General features: G+C 43.3%; 1 protein-coding gene across 1 annotated transcript in view; it reads left to right on the top strand.

Annotated features, from left to right (window-relative positions):
- Window positions 1-4,429: 4,429 nt before the first annotated feature.
- Window positions 4,430-17,899, top strand: part of CCDC117 (coiled-coil domain containing 117) — a 29,442-nt gene continuing 15,972 nt past the window's right edge. Inside the window, exon 1 of the mRNA XM_065889937.1 lies at window positions 4,430-4,635. Within this exon, the coding sequence (XP_065746009.1) occupies window positions 4,627-4,635 (9 nt within the window). The 5' untranslated portion in view covers window positions 4,430-4,626. The remainder of the gene's footprint in view (window positions 4,636-17,899) is intronic.

Genomic DNA, 17,899 nt, shown 5'->3' with positions numbered 1-17,899 from the left:
GGAGGGGAGTTTTTCTGCAAAGGGCCAGTAGTAAATATTTTAGGCTTTGTGGGCCATACCACCTCTGCTGCAAATAAACTCTGCCCTTGTAGCACGTTATTTACTAAACAGGCAGTAGGCTAGATTTGACATGGGTTTGCCACCCTCTGCTGTAGAACCACATCTTCCTTCCAATGGCATGACGTTCACAAATAAAAGTCTTGTTAGTGTGTCCTTCAAGGAATTCTGTTTGGCAACCGTTTGGTCTACACTTAAATACATAAATGCATTTTATCTACATGAAATATAGATAATATTATCAAGAATTAGTCTGGGAACTTCCCTGGTGGTCCAGTGGTTAAGAATCCACCCGCCAATGCAGGGAACACGGGTTCGATCCCTGGTCGGGGAACTAAGATCCCACAAGCCGCGGGGCAACTAAGTCCACATGCCGCAACGAAAGATCCCGCGTGCCTGTAACTAAGACCCAATACAGCCAAAAATAAAAGTTAGTTTTAAAAAGTTAGTAACTGTTTTAAAAAAAAATGAATTAGTCTGGTATTAAACACTAACCACATGTTCAGCTCCACCTTGGTGGAGTGGAGCATTTTTAATTTATTCCTGAACAGCTGCTCTCCTGTCACCGGAAGCAGCTTCCCTTCCCTTTTTGGATCTTCGGAAATTCAGTTGGAAGTTCTTGATTCACTTCCAGAAGAAAAAAAAATTTTTTAAGTCTCTGGATCAAGGAAGATTAAAATAGAAAATTCGTATTAAAAATTCTGAGAAACAGCATTCAAATTCTTCGAATTGCTTGTTTATAAGTGAAAAAATTCAGGGTTCTGAACCAAGGTTTAAATACTACTCCTAGAGCTTTGCATCCTCCCTTGTCATTGTCTAAGAATTTATATCTTGTGAATCCTGATCCAGTTATACTCAGTTAACATTTCAGGGTTTATGGATCTTCTGAAGGCAGATGAACCACAGCAGCTGTCTGGCTTAATGGTACTGGGGAATATCAGTACAATCTCCAGCCCCCTCACAGTTTACAAGAAGAGCGAGTTACTTGTCTGAACACACACAGGGAGTCCTTTAAGTAAATAATTACAAAGCAAGCAAATGTCCTGATTAGTTTGGGTGCTTCTGAAAAGAAGGAGAAAATGAAAATAGTGTTTGAAATATGCCTGTAGACATTCTTCCATCCTTCGGAACAAAGATCAAAACCGAAACAATCTGACCACAAAAAGAAATCAGATAAACAAATTTGCTTCAAACAACATCTTTGGAGGAACTTCAAAGAAACTTTCCCTTACCTGTTGCCATCAGCTGGAAAGGCCACTGGACCTCCCAGCAAACCATTTCTTTTATTTTCTTTTTCTTTTTGGCCGCACAGCACGGCTTGTGGGACCTTAGTTGCTAGGCCAGGGATCGAACCCATGCCCCCTGCATTGGAAGCATGGAGTCTTAACCACTGGACCGCCAAGGAAGTCCTGAGCAAACATTTCTGATTGGGGGAATAAATTTAAAAGACTTTATTTCTGAGACATGGCTTCTGAGTCAGCGGAATTACTTATTTTTCCCCTCTCTTCCAAATTCTTTCCCTTTTAGTCTAAACTCCAAGGTTAGCTGGACTTCTAAATCCAGGAGCCCTTTCAAGTGTTCCCTGACAAAGCCCTACGGGAGGAATGCTTCTAGACCTCTGAAAGGTTAGCAGCCCTATTTGGGTTAAAGTTTCTGACTGAGTTAAGGAAATTAAGCACCTACCTCCTAACCCCACATCGTTCTTGCATCAAAACAAGTCGGAAGTTTTGACTACTTTGTGACTGCTCCAGCGTCAAATAGGCCTGGTGTTATGGACTGAATGTGTCCCCCTCAAAATTCATATGTTGAATCCCTAACTTCCAGTGTGGCTGTATTTGGAGATGGTACCTCTAGGGAAGTAATTAAGGATAAATGAGGTTGTACACGTGAAGCCCTGGTTTTATAGATTAGTGTCCTTATAAGAAAAGACACCCTTGCTCAGTCTTCCCACACTCATGCACCAGGGAAAGGCCCTTTGAGAAAGCCAGGGAGACACCTACCATCTACAAACCAGGAAGAGACTCCTCAACGGATAGTGAAACTGACCCTGACAGCACCTTGATCTTGGACTTCCAGCCTCCAGACTGTGAGAAAATTAATTTATGTTGTAAGACACCCAATCTGTGGTATTTTGTTACGGCAGCCTGAGCAGACTACTATACCTGGGGTTCTTTGTTTATTTGTTTGTTTATTTTATTTAATTTTTGACTGCGTTGGGTCTTCATTGCTGCACATGGGCTTTTCTCTGGTTGCAGTGAGCGGGGGCTATTCGTTGCAGTGCGCGGCCTTCTCATTGTGATGGCTTCTCTTGTTGCGGAGCACGGGCTCTAGGTGTATGGGCTTCAGTAGTTGTGGCATGCAGGCTCTGTAGTTGTGGCACACGGGCTTAGTTGCTCCGCGGCATGTGGGATATTCCTGGACCAGGGCTCAAACCTGTGTCCCCTGCGTTGGCAGGCGGATTCTTAACCACTGTGCCACCAGGGAAGCCCCTACACCTGGTTTTGAATTACAGCTCTGCCACTAATCTGCTATAAGTCCATGATTGTGCTAAGCTTCATTTCCTCATCTTTAAAATGGTGATAATAATAATAGTAACACACTCACAGGGTCATTGTGAAGATTAAATGGAATAAATTATGCAAATTGTTTAGCCCAGTGCATGGCACATAAGCACTCAAGTGTGATTTTTTAAATGGTAATGACTACTTTTGTTTTTATTTTGGCAACAAAGTCATGCCTTTTACTGCAGAGTAAATATTCCCCTTTCAACAAAGTTTCAAACACCTACTTTGTGTAAGAGAATGCTCTAACCTAAGAGAGTAACACAGAACAGTGAGATGCTTCCTGTCTATTTGGGGAGAAGACTTTTACACCAATAACCAAAACAATGATAAAAGTTCCCATTTGCTGTGCACTAACTGTGTGCCAGGCACTATGGGCAGTACTTTGCATGATTCCATCAAAGTAAACCCAATTCCACCAAAGTAAACCCAATTCTTCATTTTACAGATGAAGAAGCAAGCTCCCAGAAGGTAAGAGGGTCAAGAGCAGGGATTCAAACCCAGGCCTTGTTTGCAAAGCCTCTGCTCTTAGGGAAGCTGAACCGGCCAAGATTAAGTACCAGCCAAGGGGACTAAACAATCTTTACAAGAGGGGCTCCATGCCAAGCCAAAGCAGGATTTGATCCAAGTCTCTGTTTCCAAAGTTTGCACGTACAGCTTCACTGGGCACAGGGAAAGATCACTCCCAGGTGTGGTAACCAGGGAAGAAGTCTTCAGGGAAGAGGGGAAGTGGCATCCAGACAAGCAGAGAGAGCCTGTCAGGTGTCCCCAAGACCACCCCCAGTTTCAACGACTCAAGGGGAGAGCCCACAGGACTGGGTACATAGTCCTCATGGCTATGATTTATTACAGCAAAAGGACACAAAGTTAAATCAACAAGGAGAAAAGGCACATGGGGTGAAGTCTGACGGAAACCAGGCACAAGCTTCCAAGGCTCCTTTCCCTAGTGGAATCACAGAGAGCACACTTAATTCCCCGGCAACAAGTTGTGACAACATGTGTGAAAATGCTGTCTGCAAGGGAAGCTTGTTAGAAACTCAGTACCCAGAGTTTTTCTTTGGTGCTGGTCACATAAGCACTCTTTGTCTAGCATGTGCCAAAATTCCAGACTCCAAGAAAGAAAACAGGTATTCAGCATAAATTACATTGTTTGTACAAACAATTTAGGCAGAGTGAGCCACTCTTATCAGTTCTGGAAATAGGGAAACCCTCCCCAAATCCAAGTTCTCAGACACCAGCCAAGGGCCAACCTTGTAAGCAGGACTTTATAAGGATGTGCAATCTTGGGGGTGCTGGGTTAACTCTTTTCTGCACAGAAGTCAAGGGGCGGTCCTGTCACAGTTGAGGGAATTATATAACAAGGAATCTATAATCAGAGAGGAAAGCACCTCCGTTGCAAAAGGGCTTTTTCCTGTCTCCGTGGCCTCCACCAGGCAAACAGAAAGATGCTGCTGAGTGGACAAAGCAGTCATGCCACGTAGTGTGTTCAGCAGCAAGTGACAAATAGCTGCAGCAGACTCAGACCTAAAGCTTTGCTTTGACAAAGAATTCCTTTGGTCCTGTCACTTTTGATAACATGTTGGATATATCAGATGTGGCCAGATGAAAAAATAAAGAGAAGACACCATCTTTTCCTTTCTAGGTATCACTGTTGGGAGGCAAGAGAGACTCAGCAGAGTTCAGAGGGGTGAGGGCTCCAGGGAGGAAACACACACGGGTGATGGTGGCGGAAGTAGCTGCTATCAGAGAGGGGTGAGATCTTTGAAGAATTGTGAGCACACGCCCCATCTCAAAGCTGGGGAGGAGGCGGAAGATGCTACTCAACCCTGGTAATTGCTGCCATGGCGAGATTCAGACGTGGTGTTGACAATCTCTGGATTGTTTCAAGAGAAGCTGGAACTGGGATTTTAACAGGAAATTTCCCTGGGGCTTCCCATGGAAACACCAAGAAAGAGCTAAGTCAGCTGGGGAAAGGAGAGAGGTGAGAAAGGGCTGCAGGGGAAGTGATATGAGAGCAGTAGGGTAAAAAATGAGACAGTTCACCCAGTGAACCAAGGAAGGAGGAAGTTAGGTTACAAATTATATTTGAGATACTGCAGATTTCAGAGAATCAGACAGAATTGGTTTTTGTATCTGGTAGTTCCTCTTACTCACTGTATGACCTTGAGCAGTTAAGTTCTCTAGGTTTCATTTTTCTCATCTGTAAGACAAGGATAACCATAGCACCAACCTCAATCATGACGAAGTACAGATCTGACATCAGGAGGGAAGAGAATATAAAATAATGCACACAAAGTGCTCAGCACAAGGGCCTGGCAGTACACTCAGCAAATATTAGTGGGAAGCATAGAATGAGATGGGGGCAGAGAGGAGGGGTCCCTAACCTTGACCAGTGAGCTAAATCTTGAAGGATTAGAGGCATTTGCATTTTCAAGTAGGTTAGCAGGAGAAATGGCATGCATGCAAGTAAAGAAGAATCTTACTGCAACAGGGTGAGGGTGGGAGTGGGAAGGGGTAAAGATGCTGTTGAGAAGGAGGCAGCCAGATCAGGAGAAGCAGTGTAGACATTGGAGTAAAGGAGACCCATCTGGGGATTTCGGTCGAGTTGAGAGCTGATGGTTCCTTAACGAAGGCAGCATTATGGTAAGGGGACAGATTCAACAGCATTCTAGGAGATGGGACCATTAGGACTCGGCAGCTAATAGGGCTCTGATGAGGGCTGAGTCAAGGGGACTCAAGTGTCTGGTGTGAGCACTGGGGGGATGGAGAGACCTTGACCCAGAAAGAGGGGCTGCAGCTTGCGGTGGGGGGGGGCGCTGAGCTCCACTTGGGCAGGTTGTATTTGTGACCTTGGAACTTCCTATAGATGTTCGATAGGCACCTGGAGGATGGCTTACAGCTGAGGAAGACTGTCTGGGCAGGAGACACAGATCTGGTGGGTGGGCATTTAATAAGCATGTTACACTGCGCTTCTCACTGAATCCTCAAATGGGCCCTTTCAGGCAAGAACTATCATCCCCATTTCATGGATGGAGAAACTAAGGCTTTGAAGAGCAGAGTAGCTCTTCCAAGTTCACATAGTAATAGTTTGGGGGAAAATCAAACTCGGGTCGCTAACTTCAGAAAATGGGCAGCTGGTACACAGTGTAGGTTTGGGAAGATGAAAAAGTTCTGAAGGTGGATGGTGGTGACGGTTGCACAACACGAATGTGCTTAATGCCACTGAATTGTGCACTTAAAATTGTACACTTAAAAAGGGTCAAAATGGTAATTTTATGTTATATATATTTTACCACAATAAAAAAAAAAGAAAGAAGGAAAAGTGGTCCTGACCACCAATTATATTGCAAGTGTTGGCTGAGGAGCCATCATTTCCCTCTATGCTGTTTTTATAATGTTTGCTTTCATCCCTATGATAATATTTTCTATTTTGTCTGGCTTCCTTAGTTTCAAATTCTCAGAGAGGAAACCTCACTATAACACCTATGGATCTCTTAGTCACAAGAGTTACCAAATTCCCTAGGAAATTTGGTATATATTAGGTATACATATATATATTAGGAAAAAATAGCACATACCAGTAACAAGCAAGGTAGTTTGTAACACACACTGACCTAAGCCAACTCGGTCATGCATAACTATAGGGTTCCTTTCAGTAAGTGTCAGAAACCACCAAGACTATGAGATAGGTGAGGTTGGCTATTCCCCCACTACCTTTCTACTGGGTTTGTTTTTTTAAAAAGTTGCATTTAGATATATATACCCTGAAGCTCACCCATGCAAAGTGTACAATTCAATGGTTTTTAGCCTATGGAGCTGTGCAACCATCACCAGGATCTAATTTTCTTTTTTTTAATTATTTATTTACTTATTTTTGCCTACACTGGGTGTTTGTTGCTATGCGTGGGCTTTCTCTAGTTGCAGCAGGCGGGGGCTACTCTTCGCTGAGGTGCGCTGGCTTCTCATTGCAGTGGCTTCTCTTGTTGTGGAGCACGGGCTCTAGGTGTGAGGGCTTCAGTAATTGTGGCATGTGGTCTCAGTAGTTGTGGTGCACAGGCTTAGTTGCTCCTCGGCATGTTGGATCTCCCCAGACCAGGGCTCGAACCCATGTCCCCTGCATTGGCAGGCGGATTTTTTTTTTTGCGGTACTTGGGCCTCTCACTGTTGTGGCCTCTCCCATTGCAGAGCACAGGCTCCGGATGCACAGGCTCAGCGGCCATGGCTCACGGGCCCAGCCGCTCCACGGCATGTGGGATCTTCCCAGACCGGGGCACGAACCCGTGTCCCCTGCATTGGCAGGCAGACTCTCAACCACTGCGCCACCAGGGAAGCCCCGGCAGGCGGATTCTTAACCACTGTGCCACCAGGGAAGTCCAGGATCTAATTTTGAAACATTTTTGTCATCTCAAAAAGGAGTTTGTACCTTTCCCAACCCACCTCCCCTTCCCCTCCCCACCGCCTTCCCTAGGCAAATAATAATCTGTAGATTTGCCTAGTCTGGACATTTCACATAATGGATAAATGGTCATTTGTGACTGACTTCTTTCACTTAGCATAAATGTACACGTTTTTCTGTGGGCATATATTTTATTTTTCTTGGGCATATGCCTAGGAGTAGAATTTTATATGGTAACCCTGTGTTTAGTCTGTTGAGGAATTGCCAAACTGTTTTCCAAAGTGGTTGCACCCTTTACAATCTCACCAGCAGTGTATGAAGGTTCCAATTTCTCCACACTCTTGTAAACTCTTGTTATTGTCTGTCTTTTTAATTTTAGCCATCCTGGTAGGTATAAAGTGGTATCTCGTTGTCTTGATTTGCATTCCTGACTAATGTTGTTGAACATATTTTCATGTACCTACTAGCCATTTGTAAATCTTTTTTGAAGAAATGTCAATTCACATCCTTTGCCCATTTTAAAACTGGGTTATCTTTTTATTTATTTATTGGCTGCATCAGGTCTTAATTGTGACACACAGACTCTTCATTGTGGTGCACGGGCTTCTCTCTAATTGTGGTGCTCGGGCTTAGTTGCCCCGTGGCATGTTAGTTCCCCGACCAGGGGTCGAACTGGCGTCTCTTGAATTTTAAGATGGATTCTTAACTGCTGGGCTACCAGGGAAGTCCCTGGGTTGTCTTTTTATTGCTGAGTTGTAAGAATTTTTTTTATGTTTTCTGGATACAAGTCCCTTATTGGATATATGACTTGCAAATATTTTCTCCCATTTTGTGAACCATCTTTTCACTTTCTTGATGATATCCTTTGAACCACATTTTTTTTAAATTTTGATGAAGCCCAACTTATAAATCTTTTCTTATCCTTTTGGTGTCATATCTAAGAAGCCATTACCTAACCCAAGGTCACAAATATTTACTTCTAAATATTCTCCTCCATTTTGAGTTAATTTTTATGTATGATGTGAAGCAGGGGTCCAACCTCGCTCTTGCAAGTGACTATCCAATTGTCCCCAAATCATTGTTGAACAGTCCATCCCCCCCACATTGAATTGTCTTGGCACCCTTGTTTAAAATTAACTGATCATAAATGTAGTACATTTCTGCATTCTGAATTCTATTCTGTAGATCCATATGTCTATCCTTATACCAGTCCCCCACTGTTTTGAAATTGGAAAGTGTGTTGAGAAGCTGGAGCCGGTGTATTGAATTAAGAATATGCAGATTATGACCTGCTGAATAAGGGGGCACAAACCACCCACTTGGGATCCCCAGGTAGTTCCCTCAGCATCCGAGCTCCCACTTTGGAAAGTGAAACCCACGGGGTGATTTTGATTAAAGGCAAAGTTTCAATATACCCACACAAAGGAAGTAAAGTCACAAGAATTTTTACTTACAGATCCCAGAAAGGGAGGTGGTTTACAATGAGCTGGGGGAAGGGCAGTCCTCCATCCCAGGTCAGGAGTAAGCAGGAGATAGAGAGCAGGGTAGTAAGCACCTATTACTTATTAGGTAGTTGGGGCGGAGGTGATTAACTTTTTACAGGCTTAACTCTCAAGTGGTTACTTTAAGAGGTGCCCTGGGGAAAGCAAAGTGGGAACTTAGCAGTGGGGATGCTAAACTCAAGTCCTTATCTAGATGTTCAGACTCTGGATGTGAGCAAGGTTATCACATTGTAAAATGCCTGGGCAGCAGCTCAGAACTCTGTGTGTTTTTCTCATCACAGAAGAGAGGTTGAATGCACCAACTTTGTTCTTCTTTTTTAAGATCATTTGGCTTTCTGGGTCCCTTGCTATTCTGACACCAGTGCAATACTGCAGTGTAATTCTGACACTAACCACCTACAGTTAGCATCAGACTCCACAAGTTTAAGGGCACAGGATTAGGTCAAACAAGATTTCCTTTATTTCAGATGCCAGCATCACATGGGGTCCTCAGGCCACCTATACTTATGACAGATCAGCTACAAATCCAGGACGTTCCCATGACACCTCTTAGGTTCAATAATTCACTAGAATGATTCACAGAACTGAGGAAAAAGTTATGTTTATGATGACAGTTGCATTGTAAAGCATACAAATGAAGTCACACATAGTACAAGGTATGGTAGGGCCCTGAGTGCAGAGTTTCCATGCCCTCTCCCCATGGATTCAGGGTGTTTCACCCCCCCCCAGTATATCAATGTGTTCACCAATCAGAAAGCTCCAATGAGCTTTGGTGTCCAGAGTTTTTATTGGGGTTTTATTGTGCAAATATTATTGATTGAATCATTGGCCGTGTGGTTGGATTCAATCTTCAGTCTCCCTCCTCTCCCTGGGGACTGGGCTGGCTCAAAGCCACAATTCTCTAATCATGTGGGTAGTCTGTTTGGTGACCAGCCCCCATCTGGAGTCACCTCATTCATTAGCATAAACTCAGTAGTGATCTGAGGAGCTCATGAATAACACACACACCTATCACTCAAGAAATTCCAAGGGTTTAGAACCTCCCTCCAGGAACCAAAGACCAAATTCTTTTTTTTTAATTAATTAATTAATTAATTTACTTTTGGCTGTGTTGGGTCTTTGTTACTGCACATGGGCTTTCTCTAGTTGCAGCGAGTGGGGGCTACTCTTCATTGCAGTGTGCAGGCTTCTCATTGCGGTGGTTTCTCTGTTGCGGAGCACAGGCTCTAGGTGTGTGGGCTTCAGTTGTTGTCGCACACGGGCTCCATAGCTGTGGCTTTCATGCTGTAGAGCGCAGGCTCGGTAGTTGTGGTGCACGGGCTTAGTTGCTCCGCAGCATGTGAGATCTTCCTGGACCAGTGCTCAAACCCATGTCACCTGCACTGGCAGGCGGATTCTTAACCACTGCGCCACCAGGGAAGTCCTAAGTATTTTTCTATATTATCTGAATAGTCAAAATTTATAACAGGGTTGGAACTATGTTAAGTAATTGTATGTGGCTGATCATAATACTCCATCTAAAATATCTGTGCAAAAAAGAGATGTCCAAAACCTATAGAAATAACTAGAACGCATCCTATCAATAAACTGAGTGAAAAAAAAATTATATCTCAAACATACAGGAAAAGAGTTAAACTTAGACATGGAAAGCATATTTCCAAAGCATAAAAAAAAGAAGCTATTCACTAGTGTACCAGCTCAGTGAAGCCATACCCCATCTTGCTGAAGTACAGACTATTAAAAAATTAATAACTGCACTCAGTCAATAAAGTTTACATTAAAATAAGAAATCAGCACAAAAGATTCTGTGAAAGTAAATGAAATTTCTACCTTTGGCCATTTGGGATTGAGAAGTCGGGCTTTGATTGCATCGTCCAGTGCCTTGTCATACTGCTGGATTTTCATATATGCTGCAGATCTATTGCTGTATAAGATGCAATTCTGAGGGTCAACAGCTAGGGCTTCATTGTACAGAACAATAGCTGTGAGGAAATCTCCATCATGACAGGCCTGATTACTCTGACGAACTTTCTCAACAAATTCAGCTTTGCTCAGCACTGGTCCATCAGGACTTCTCCGGCCAATAGTCTTAGCACCAAAGAGAGGAATCTACAAACAAAGAAACTTAGTGAGACAAAGTTTAGATAATCCAGAGAGGTTCCTTGTCTGAATTACAAGAGATCATGGACATTCTTCATAGTCTGCTTTATATATATATATATATATATATATATATATATATTTTTTTTTTTTTTTTTTTTTTTTTTTGGTGGTACGCGGGCCTCTCACTGTTGTGGCCTCTCCCGTTGCGGAGCACAGGCTCCGGAGGCACAGGCTCAGCAGCCATGGCTCACGGGCCCAGCCTCTCCGTGGCATGTGGGATATTCCCAGACCGGGGCACGAACCAGCGTCCCCTGCCTTAGAAGGTGGACTCCCAACCATTGCGCCACCAGCGAAGCCTTGCTTTATATTATAGTTAACTTTTGTGCTGTGAAAGACAATAAACTTTCCAAGAAGCAGCCAACATAGTACCTTAAATACAAATGTATCACTATATATGTATGTGTGTTCACATATGTACATATAGTTATAAACATACATATTTATACATGTATATTTTGATTGAGAGAATGAATGAATAATTGCAAAAATGTACTCAGGCTTTTCCTTGGCAATTTAAAGTTATACTAAGAAAAAAACCAAATGGGACTTCCCTGGTGGCGTAGTGGTTAAGAATCTGCCTGCCACGGTGGTTAAGAATTCCCCTGCCAAGGCAGGGGACACGGGTTCAATCCCTGGTCCAGGAAGATCCCACATGCCATGGAGCAACTAAGCCCATGCACCACAAGTTCTGAGACTGTGCTCTAGAGCCCGTGAGCCACAGCTACTGAAGCCCACGTGCCTAGAGCCCATGCTCCGCAACAAGAGAAGCCACTGCAATAAGCCCGTGAACCACAATGATGCAATGAGAAACCCCTGCTTGCCACAACTAGAGAAAGCCCACGCAGCAACAAAGACCTAATGCAGCCATTTAAAAAATTAATTAAGTAATTAATTAAAAATAAAATCTGCCTGCTAATACGGGCGACACGGATTTGAGCCCTGGTCCAGGAAGATCCCACATGCCGTGGAGCAAGTACTGAGCACCACAACTACTGAGCCTGTGTTCTAGAGCCCACGAGCCACAACTACTGAGCCTGCGTTCTAGAGCCCATGAACCACAACTACTGAGCCTGCTTACCACAACTGCTGAAGCCCGCGCACCTAGAGCCCAGCTCTGCAACTAGAGAAGCGACTGCAGTGAGAAGCCCGTGCACCACAATGAAGAGTAGCCCCTGCTCACCACAACTAGAGAAAGCCCATGCACAGCAACGAAGACCCAACACAGCCAAAAATAAATAAATAAGTTTAGAAAAAAAGAAACAAACCAAAATACAAACGTGCAGAAAATATGATTTCAATTATGTGAAGATGGTTGCACTTAAGAAATTAATGAAAGGGACAAGATCAAAATACTAACTATGCTGAAGACCTAAATAAACGTTTCTCCAAAGAAGACATACAGATGACCAAGAGGCACATGAAAAGATGCTCAACATCACCAATTATTAGAGAAATGCAAATCAAAACTACAATGAGGTATCACCTCACACCGGTCAGAATAGCCATCATCAAAAAATCTACAAACAGGGTCTTCCCTGGTGGCGCAGTGGTTACGAATCCACCTGCCACTGCAGGGGACACAGGTTCGAGCCCTGGTCAGGGAAGATCCCACATGCCGTGGACCAACAAAGCCTGTGTGCCACAACTACTGAGCCTGTGCTCTACAGCCCGAGAGCCACAATTACTGAGCCCGCGTGCCTAGAGCCTGTGCTCTGCAACAAGAGAAGCCACTGCAGTAAACATCCCACGCACCACAACAAAGAGTAGCTCCCGCTCACTGCAACCAGAGAAAAGCCCGCATACAGCAATGAAGACCCAACTCAGCCAAAAATAAAATAAATTAAAAAAAAAAAAACTATCTACCTGCACACCTGCCAGATTTCCCAGAGCAGAATGCCTCATTCCTGATCTCTGCCCTGAACTCCCTTCAGAGTGTGTTGAAAGTCAGCTATTGCAGTGGCTAATGACCTAATCCTTATAAAGCCAGATGGTGAATGACATTCTTTAGTTAGTATTTGATTTAGGCATCAAGGTAACACTGGCCTCTTATAATGGATTGGGAAAATTTCCCTCCTCTTCTATTTGCTGGAAGAGTTTGTAAAGTATTGCTGTTAATTTTTCTTTAAATATTCAGTAGATTTCACTGGTGAAGCCATGTGGACCTGGTCTTTTCTTTGTAGGAAGATTGTTATTACTAATTCAGTCTCTTATTATAAGTCTATTCAAAATTTCTATTTCTTCTCAAATCAGTTTTAATTTGTCTTTCTATGAATTTATCCATTTCATATAAATTGTCTAATTTGTTGGCATACATTTGTTTATGATTTTCCCTTATAATTCCCTCTTTCATTCCTAATTTTATTAATTTGAGTCTTTGCTTTCTGTGTCTTGATCCATCTAGCTAAAGTTTTGTCAGTTTTTCAGTTGTGTTAGTCTTTTCAAAGAATCAACTTTTAGTTTCCTTGATTTCTCTCTATTTTTTTCTACTTTTTATTTCATTTATTTCTGCTCTAATCTTTATTATTTCCTACCTTCTGCTTGCTTTGTATTTAGTTTACTCTTCCTTTTTCTAGTTTCTTAAGGTGGAAGTGTTTATAGCTAAATTTCCCTCTAGGCATTGCTTTTACTGAATCCCATAAGTCTTGGTATATCGTATTTTTGTTTTCATTCATCTCAAAGCATTTACCAGTTTCCCCTTGGATTTCTTTTTCACCCTTTGGTTCTACTAGGGTTTTTGAGTTTTGTTTTCTTTTTCTACTAGATTTTTAAAATAAATTTATTTTATTTATTATTTTTGGCTGTGTTGGGTCTTCGTTGCTACGTGTGGGCTTTCTCTAGTTGCAGCAAGTGGGGCTTCTCTTGTTGCAGTGAGTGGGGCTTTGCTTGTTGCGGAACACAGGCTCTAGGGCACGCAGGCTTCAGTAGTTGTGGTGCAAAGGCTTCAGTAGTTGTGGCTCGCAGACTCTAGAGCACAGGCTCAGTAGTTGTGGCACACGGGCTTAGTAGCTCTACGGCATGTGGGATCTTCCCAGACCAGGGCTTGAACCCTTGTTCCCCGTACTGCGCCACCAGGGAAGCCCTCTACTAGGTTTTTTTTGTTTTTTTTTTTCTTCTTTTTTTTTCTACTAGGTTTTAATGAAAGCAAGTTTCACAAAAAATTCTTCCTTCAGTAAGGACATTTAGCAAGCAGGCACAAAATAGTGATACGACTTATTCTAGAATCTCCAAGTCCCAGCTCTGTTCCTCTTTGTTTCTCCAAAATTCATTACACAAAATGTTCATCTGAGGCAAATGAAAAAGTATTCCAGTGGCAGGGTATGACCAAGAACCCTCCCCACCAATATGGAGCACAGGACTAGTTAAGAATCAAACCGAGAATGCTATCTTGAGTACAAGAGGGTGAAGGGCTCACTAGATTTTTATACCTTATTAATGCCAGGATGAAGACACCCCCAAAGTAATTCCAATTAGTCCACGTCTTAAACACCACTCATCTTATCAATGAAAAACTGATTTCAACATTGATAACGTTAATGAGCAGAAATTCTAGAGTTCAGAAAAGGGAAAGACAGCTGAAGCACTTGTAAGAGTTGCCTTTAATTGCATCTCCTTGTCACCCAGGAGTGTGTATTGTGGTTAGGGAGGAGCATACCTGCCTTGGGGTGGACCAATGCCAACACAAACATTCCATCACACAGTCTGTGGAGAAATAATAGAAAGAAAATTGTAGGTCACATCACAGTGTAATGCATGGGAAAATATCTCTAGATAAAACTTTATAAATAAATTCAGTTTTATTTTTTTAAATACATATCAGAGCTGTGAGAACAACACATAATGAATAGCTAAGAATGAGTATGGGAGCTCCTCCATTGTTCCTCGGGACAATGTGGAAACAAGGCTGTTGCTTCAATGCCCAGACCTACTGCCCATTTATTCTGCCTGAGTCATGGGCACCAAGGAAACCAGCCAAGGTCCTGGACATTCTCATTGATGCTAACCCCAAAGAGCCGTGTGAAAATCCTACATTTCCTATTTTCAAGCCTACCCCTGGCAGAATACATTCTCCAGAGTACTCCAAGAGCTTCGAGTAGGCCCACTTGTCATTCCCTGCAATCTATAGTACCTCCCCTCTTATGCCTCCAAAAGCATCACAAACATCTGATATGCTGGATAGGTCGGTTTGGATGCAAAAGAAGGAAGTTGTCACCAGAGAGATGGAAAAAATGTATGCAAAAGTCTGGAGATGAGAGAGAAGAAGCAAGAGGAAGTCAATAGAAAACTGAAGAAAATCCAAACTGCTGGATGCAGGCATCAGGTGGGGATAGAGATAAAGCTTGGGAGGTGGGAAGGGTAGGGAACCTGAAGGAATGTGGAGTCTAGTAAGGAGGTTGGATCCTCTTAAGAGTAATAGAGAGTCATAGAAGGGTTTAGAGCAGGGGAGGAGCACATCAGGATTGCATGGTGGACAAATATCTCTGGCTCACGGGCTGGAGAGCAAGAGTGGAGCAGGGAGACCACCTAGGAGGCTCCAGTAGGGAAGAGAAAAACAGAGCTTCTGGGGCTTTCCTGGTGGCACAGTGGTTGAGAGTCCGCCTGCCGATGCAGGGGACACAGGTTCATGCCCTGGTCTGGGAAGATCCCACATGCCGCGGAGCAGCTGGGCCCGTGAGCCATGGCCGCTGAGCCTGCACGTCCAGAGCCTGTGCTCCGCAATGGGAGAGGCCACAACAGTGAGAAGCCCACGTACCGCAAAAAAAACAAAAAAATAACAGAGCCTCTGGAGTCATGGCGATACCGATATCCCTGTTCTTCTGCAAAATCCTAATTGCCTGCACGAGGAAGCTGCCACCCTCTGGGACTGTGCTTACCCGGCAGGTGGGAGTATCTGCCATTTCCTTCCTCTTCTGCTCCAGGCTCCCTTGTTGATGTCAACCCGAGAAGTCATGTGAAGATACCTCATCACCGCCATCAGTGCTCACCAGGACAATGCCAACGACCAAATGACCCATTAGTCAACAAATGATGACCAAGGGAAAAAGCAGACGGGAGGTCTAGACTAACGGAGACTCAAGAGACAGGCAAGGGCTTCCCTGGTGGCACAGTGGTTAAGGATCCACCTGCCAATGCAGGGGACACGGGTTCAAGCCCTGGTCCGGGAAGATCCCACATGCCGCGGAGCAAATAACCTGTGTGCCACAACTACTGAGGCTGTGCTCTAGAGCCTGCGAGCCACAACTACTGAGCCCGTGTGCCACAACTACTGAAACCCACATGCCTAGAGCCCACACTCTGCACTGAGAAGCCACCGCAATGAGAAGCCTGTGCACCGCAACGAAGAGTAGTCCCCGCTTGCCACAACTAGAGAAAGCCCACGCACAGCGATGAAGACCCAACGCAGCCAAAAAAATTATTTAAGTAAATAAATAAATAAATTTCTTAAAAGACCAGTAGGATATTAGAAATGAAAAAAAGAATTTAAAGAAAAAAAAGAGACAGGCAAACCTAATACGAGGTTGAACTGTGATGCCATCAAACCAACAGAAAAAAGACATGTGGGGACACTTGGAAAAATGTGAATACAGATGAGATGATTTTAAAGAATTATTATTAATTCTGTTTAGGTGTGATAAAAGCATTGTGGTTATGTTTTGTTTTAAATATTTGTTAGGGATAAATGTTAAAGCATTTACAGATAAAATACAAGTCTGGGATTTGCTTTAAAATAATCATGAAAAAAAAAAAATCATGAAAAATTCCTGTGCCCTAACACAGTATTTCCTATTTACATATTACATCCTTTTTTATCCTCATACGCACACATTTTTTCCATGCCTGTAGCCATAATACACCAATTCTTTTATGATCCGAGAACAAATGCTGCTTTTGAGAAGGGGCTCCTCTATTTGGAATGTCATTGGCAACACCTGAACGTACAAGTTTCACTCTGTCCTTGACAGCCAAGGTCGTTCTCCTTTTTTAAGCAGGAGCATTAATTCCTTAGGGATTGTGATGGTTAATTTTATGTATTAACTTGATTAGCCTAAGGGATGTCCCAATAGCTGGTAAAACATCATTTCTGGGTGTGCTTCTGAGGATGTTTCTGGAAGAGATTAGAATTTGAATTGGGGAACTGAGTATTGCAGATGGCCCTTCGATGTGGGTGGGCACCCGCCAATCCACTGGGGGCTCTAATAGAAGAAAGAGGAGGAGGAAGGGCAAATTGGCTCTCTCTTTCTGCTTGAGCTGAGACATCCATCTGCTGCCCTTGGATGTCGGTTCTCCTGATACTCAGGCTTTCGCACTCAGAGACTTACACCATCAACCCCCTGATTGGCAAGCCTTCAGACTCAGGCTGAATTACATCACTGGCTTTCTGGTTTTCTAGTTGCAGATGGCAGATGGTGGGACTTCCTGGCTTCCATAACCAAGTAAGTCAATTCCTGTAATAGGTCTCCTCTTATATATATATATCCCAGGATATATCCCTGTATATCCTATAGTTTCTGTTTCTCTGCAGAACCCTGACTAATGCAAGGATCTTCCCTCGAATATGCATTTGAGGATCCTCAGCAGGAAAAAAAAAAAAAAAGTTTCTATTTACTTGTGGAAAGCGGTAATGATATTCCTGGTTTTGGAATCAGTCAAATCTTTCCAGAACCATCATTACTAACTGTGAGACCTTGAGATTTGTCCTTCACCTCACTGAATCTTAGCCTCTAATTCTGCAAAGTGGTGATATTAACACTGTAGTACAGAGTTGTTGTGGAGCCAACATGAAATAGTGCCCTCAGCACAGTGCCTGGTACATAGTAAATGTTCAATAAATGCATGCTGCTGGTGGTGTTTGCTTCTTTCAGCCTCTTGTTTTTAACCTCATGTCCTAGTCCATCTGGGCTGATATAACAAATATCATAGACTGGGTGTTATATAAACAACAGAAATTTATGCTCACAGTTCTGGAGGCTGGGAAGTCTGAGATGGAGTCACCAGCAGATTCAGTGTCTGGTGACAACACATTCCTAGTTCATAGATTGCCATCTTTCTGCTGTGTCCTCACATGGTAGAAGGGGCAGGGGAGCTTCGTAGGGTCTCTTTATAAGGGCATTTGTGAGGGTTCCACCCTCATGACCTAATCACCTCCCAGAGGCCTAATACTATCCTAATACTATCATATTGGCGGTCAGGATTTCAACACATGAATTTGGGGGGACACAAAC

This window comes from Phocoena phocoena, chromosome 13 (assembly GCF_963924675.1).
Source record: "Phocoena phocoena chromosome 13, mPhoPho1.1, whole genome shotgun sequence".
Classification (NCBI taxonomy): domain Eukaryota; kingdom Metazoa; phylum Chordata; class Mammalia; order Artiodactyla; family Phocoenidae; genus Phocoena; species Phocoena phocoena.
This window is presented reverse-complemented; position numbering and strand designations above follow the sequence as displayed.